The sequence below is a fragment of the Stegodyphus dumicola genome, chromosome 3 (genome assembly GCF_044657685.1).
Source record: "Stegodyphus dumicola isolate Sdum_Otavi_A_Nest chromosome 3, ASM4465768v1".
Taxonomy (NCBI): Eukaryota; Metazoa; Arthropoda; class Arachnida; order Araneae; family Eresidae; genus Stegodyphus; species Stegodyphus dumicola.
In genome coordinates, this window is record NC_140770.1 from 59,109,769 (window position 1) to 59,115,768 (window position 6,000).

The 6,000-nt window shown below is 33.4% G+C and overlaps 1 protein-coding gene across 3 annotated transcripts in view; it reads right to left on the bottom strand.

The window, feature by feature from the left end:
- Window positions 1-3,538, bottom strand: part of LOC146998002 (uncharacterized) — a 233,955-nt gene extending 230,417 nt beyond the window's left edge. For 2 of the 3 annotated variants that reach the window (XM_085812932.1, XM_085812933.1), the window contains exon 1: window positions 3,004-3,535. Coding sequence is in view for 1 of the 3 variants with exons in the window: in XM_085812931.1 (XP_085669057.1) it covers window positions 3,004-3,101 (98 nt within the window). In the remaining 2 variants the exon portion in view is untranslated. Of the gene's footprint in view, window positions 1-3,003 lie in introns of all 3 variants that reach the window. The other variant, XM_085812931.1, reaches the window with a different exon arrangement.
- Between the last annotated feature and the right edge of the window lie 2,462 nt (window positions 3,539-6,000).

Genomic DNA, 6,000 nt, shown 5'->3' on the forward strand with positions numbered 1-6,000 from the left:
AGGGCTCTTATAGGATTTTACCCAAATTTTAATTAACATAATCTAATATTTTAAAGTTGCAATTGCATAACATTATGGGAAGAAACGTATTCATGGAAAGGTTGTTTCACATTACGGAAAGCTTCTATCAATCTACAACTTTTATTTATTTTTAATTAAAACAAATTTTAAGACTATTTAACAGGAAGAAAGAAATAAAATAGAATGGAAATATCCCCATTATAAATAATCAATAAAGATCCTGAATTATTAAAAAAAAGTGTGGAAATTTTTCTCTTCCTAAATATTTAACATTACTGGATAAATAGTAGCATTTAGGCTGATTAGCATATTTCAGCTAAATATCCACTGTATCCTTAATTCTTACTCATCTATTACAATATAAATATACCTAAGTTTGAAAAATAATATTAGGTACTTTTCCGTTTTGCCGGCACAAACGATAAAGTCGCCAATAATGGTACAACTGATGCCAAACGGAATATCTTCGCTGGCAAACTTTTACCCTTCATTTTCAAAACAAGTCGCAGCCATTTCTTATCAGATTGATTGTTTCTTTCAATACTGACATACAATTACATAGAATTTTTACAAGATAGTTAAATTTTTTGCCCTAAGACCATTCGCGGTAATTAATTACGATGCAATCACACCACTCACCTGAACGCAAAGATATAGAAAAGGAAAATCAAGGGTTAAATTCATCAAATCTAATGAGAATGCACTAGCGAAGTAAAGCACTGCGGTTTTACATAATTTCTGAGTAAGCTATTCATACGAATTAAAATAATTCTTGCATCTGAACTTGTATTCCATAAGATTTAACTTGAAATTAATGTAGATAATTACTGAGAGAATTATATTTTTGTAGCGTAGTTTACATGAGATAAGATCACTTGGGGTCACGTGATATGAACCGGCGAATCAGGATGAAAGCAAAGTAAATTCTTAAATTAATGTCTTTTTACAAATTTATTGTCTTTATTTATTGGTTTTTTACAAAATTTTAAACCATACTAAAATGCTTATGCCTTCAAAATAAAAAATTCTTAAAACTAACATTGGTTAAATTTTTTATGTGTATACTGTATGTTGCTGCCAATAAAGTCTGCTTGGCGAGATTTGCGCCGGCGAAATGGAAAAGTACCCAATATTATAATTAAATTGTCTTGGACTAAATATCTCACAAGATTAGTAAAGTTCTGCTTCAAGTAAGAGAAAAGCAGTTATGTAATTAATTGATAATACTGTATTATATTCTACAAGACATCTTTGTGTGTTTTCCAAGAGGTTTCACCTTTCAAATTCTGCCCTGCTTCAGAAAATATGTTATAGTGTCAAAAGCTGTTAAATACATGATTTTAGAAATTTTCAGAAAGATCATTTCAAAAATTTGGTTAATCTTTGGAACATGGTAACAGGTAGTTTGGTGACATTTTGGTAAGGTGATAAAGGTTACTAGCTAGGATTTTAGCAATAATCTGAGAAGTACACAGTTCGAATCACAGATTATTTTGTCTCAGAGAAATGAGAGATCATGAGACATGTCATGTGACATTTTCCGGAAAATTCCAAACAGGATTTTAGCTAATAAGCACTTAGAAACAATTTCGCTGCTAAAGTGCAGAATCGCCCACTTATTTGTTTGGTGCTTTTTACAAGAGTAAGAAGAATTGGATTTTTGTAATTTTTTTTTTTTTAATTTTTATTTTTTAAGTGAAAATAGGTCAATGTGTACATGGATAAAGTCATTTTTGTGTGCGCAATACCAAAGTGTGCACAATGCCATTTTTGTGCAATTCTGGGATTTTTTTTAAGTTATAATAGGTTGATGTGTACATAGATATCGTGTATATGCAATTCTTAAAAATGCAGCAAGCAGTGGGCGATTCTACACTTCCTCCCAATTTCGCACCTAATCTTCGTCATGATTAAGCACTTTTGTTCCATAAAAGTTCTAGCATAAGCGTAATTCGGCTAGCAGATTGTTGGAAAAAATTTTGAGTAAAAAAAAAAAATAAAATAAAACATGGCTTTACTTCGTGAAAACAAAATGGCATCCAAAAAAAAAAAAACTAGCAGGTTGCTGTAGCAGGGATGGTCGCCAAAGTTTCGCCAAGTTACCATAATCCGAAGATTCACCAAAAATTTTACTAAAAAATTCCCTTTTTCTACTTGCAAACTAATAACAAATTTAAGAGTTTCTAGTTTATTTACAGTGTGAGCTCCATCTAAGGTATTTTGTGCGTTATGGCATTTTGTCCCATTTTTAACGAGCATTTTAAGCTAAACATACAGTTCTGAAGAATAATGGTCAACTTAATATAACATGTGACATGACGAAAATATAGTCAGCCTATTTTTGAACTTATACTTAACATCTGGATTTATTGTAAAATGAAGACTAAGAAAACACATAATTCAAGGAAACTAACATTTTATACTTTTAGTTTCGCACATTTAAATATTCTGGCACTTTTTTAGGAAACTACACATATTCGATTACATTTGGATATCAAACATTTTACTTTAATTGTATATTGAATTCCTACATACAAACAGATCACGAATATAAATATTTTCGCTCTAGCGTAGAACTGAGTGCCCCTTCGCTTCACGACAACTTTTTTAAATTTTGGCGATGAAACCTTACTTCTGGTTACCATGATAGTTTTAACTCTGTTTTAGCTTCCTGATTTTATTTAAATGAAAATAGATTGATGTGTACATGGGCAAATTTAAGGCAGTGCGCAATGCCTAGTTTGTGCAATTCTAGGATTTTTTTTTAAGTGAAAACAGATCAATGTGTTCATGGACACAGAGTCTGTACAATTCTTTGACTTCTTATTTTTGTTTTGTGTAGCGACCATCAAGAAATTGTACCTTCCTGGTGCCGATCTTGGCATCAAAAAAAGAATCGCCAAAAAACAAGGGGCACCCAATTGTAAACTTTTACCAATATTTTGTGTATTTGAAAAAATATATATATAAGTGAATACATACACAGCAAGCCTTTTGAAGCGTTCTTCTTCATCACCCGCATCAATATCCATTGAAGTCTCGGAACTTTTAAAAAGAAAAGCACACGGTAAATAACACATTTGTTCATTGGCGCAAACACAACCAGCGAATCAGCTTTACGTTTCAACGTTGCCAAATCGCGCAATTTTCGACAAAACTATGCTGCCAAAATTCATGTGCTTGCGTTTTTGGGAAATTTTCCCTGCTCTTTTTTCTTAAACGCACATATGTTAAAATAACTTTTCTATTAAAATTAATTTATAATAAAAAGATCTTGCCCCCCAGATGGTATAGTGTTTAGGAGCTACTCTAATTTTTCATTATTTAATTTCTTCAAATATAATGCAAGACTCTAACATTTGGTGGCAACAGTTTGAAAAGTAAAACGAACATTTATAATAGTGATTCAACGGGGAGATCAGAGATCATTATTCGTTAAGTAGTGTTCGACCCGAGGGCCTTTACCACTACATGTTTATCAATCCCCTAAGGACCTGTAAAAGTTCGTTAAATTCCATAAACTGGAAAAGTCCTATGCATTTGTAATAAAAGTGCAAAGTCTTCAGTTGCGAAGAAGTTGATCAGGGGTGACGCTGTAGCCTTGGCTACTAATGTTTAAAATTAATTTATGACTAGTAACAGCATGAATTATAAACAAATAGCTAAGTTATTGCATTTTATTTTCCAGCTATCGAAATGCGACGCTACGAGCAACGTTTTGAAACCAAAACCTAGCAATCATGAATCAGAACTAGAACTAGTTGCCATTCAGCATAAAAAAATTTAAATATAAATATGAATATTAACAAAATATTAAAGTTAATTTTATAAAATAATTAAACACATGAACAAATATATGAAATAAAAAATAATTATTTCTCATGCAATAACTGGGCCACTACACTACTCCCCCACCAGTAACTAAGTTACGTTACGAAGATGGAGAAATAGGTAGTAACTAGTATTGCAGTGTTAACCACTATCAAAATAATTTAGTCAGTCCTTGAATCTAACAGGTAAACGTATAGTTCTGCCTGTGCGAGAAGGTTTTTGATTCACATCCGAATTTGAGTCCGGTCTCTGCAAATTACTGTAGTCAGGTTGTATCAACTGAGAATTTTCCTCAGCTAAAATATATGCTGGTTTCAGGCGATCCAGGGATACATTAACATGTTTTCCTTTTGTGCTAATAGTAAAATATTTGTCCTTGCGATCAATAACAGGAAATGGTTTTTCATAAGGAGGTTCCAAAGGTTTTTTTTATCCGATCTATTCGCTGAAACACATGAGAACAAGTTTTTAAGTCTTTATGGACAAATATCTGTTCAGATGAATTTTTACGAATTAGTCTCGGTCCAACAACTTCCATCTGTTTCTGGAGTTTATTAGCAAAAGTCTCCGATGCTGTCTGGATACTTGGTTCGCTGAAAAACTCGCCAGGAAGTCTGAGACTCTGGCCATAAACTACTTGCGCAATAGAATGATTGGTATCTTCTTGAATAGTGCTGTTGAATAGTTTACAAACCCAAAAGTACTGTTGGTAACGTGTCCGTCCAAGATATGTTGTTGTGGGCTTTTAATGCTGTTTTCAATGTTCGATGAAGGCGCTCAACATTGCCATTACACGAGGGGTGGTAGGCAGTAGTGTGTTGTAAATTGATGCCACAGATTTTGGACAAAGCTCGTAATGTATCACTTTTAAATTGGGATCCACGATCACTAATGAGTTTACTTGGCGTTCCGAAACGCGCAATCCAGTTGCTATAAAAGGTTCTTGCGACGTTCTCAGCAGAAATATTTTCTAAAGGAATTGCTTCCATCCAATTCGAAAATCTATCTATGCAAGTAAGACAATAAATATTCCCTTTAGATGGTGGAAGTGGTCCTATGAGATCGATATGGATGACAGAAAATCTTCCTGGTGATACTTCAAACTCACCTAATTTTGTTTTGGTGTGCCGATTGATTTTAGCTTTTTGGCAATGAATGCAGGTTCTTGTCCACAACTGTACATCTTTTTTTATGTTAGACCAAATGAATTTTGATGTCATTAATTTCATAGTCGATTTTATTCCTGGATGTGATAAACCATGAATTCTTTGAAAGACATATTTTCTGAAAGCCTGAGGAATATACGGCCGAACATGTTTAGTTGATGTATCACACCACAAATATTTCCCCGATGGTAGAGAACATTGCTTGAAATTCAAGGAAGTAGTGGTTTGCAAACTCTTCAGTTCTTCATCTTGAGTTTGTTCATCAGCTATTTTATCATAATCTATCGATGAAATTTCATTAACTCTAGATAACGTATCCGCCACAATATTATTCTCACCTTTTAAATATTTGATATCAGTCGAAACCTGGGAGATGTATTGAAGTTGGCGAGCATGTCTAGGTGTTGCTTTGTCAAGTTTTTGACGAAAGGCGAATATTAAGGGCTTGTGATCTGTATAAATTGTAAATACTCTTCCTTCTAGATAATGCTTAAAGTGTCTAACTGAAAGATATATGCTTAATAGTTCTCTATCATAGGTGCTATATTTTTGCTGAGTATCACTTAATTTTTTTTTCATATTGTTGCAACACTGAGCCAATCGCCGTATCTGAAGCATCTGTAAATAACGCCAGAGGTAATTCAGAATTGGGAAAAGACAACAGTGCCGTGTTCACCAGGTCATTCTTGCACGTTTCAAACTGTTTTTCAGCTTCTTCAGTCCATTCGATTTTACGTTTGTCCCTCTTTTTAGCTCCCTTGAGATACGCATGTAACAATGCTTGATTCTTCGCTGCATCCTTTATATAACGACGATAAAAGTTAAGTATTCCAAGAAAGGTTCTAAGTTCATGAATTGTTTCTGGTCGTTTGTAGTTAGTAATAGCTTGAACTCTTTCTGGCAAAGGACGGGAACCCTTAGGTGTAATTAGGTAGCCTAGAAACTCGATTTGGGGAACAGCAAAGACAGATTTTGAAACATT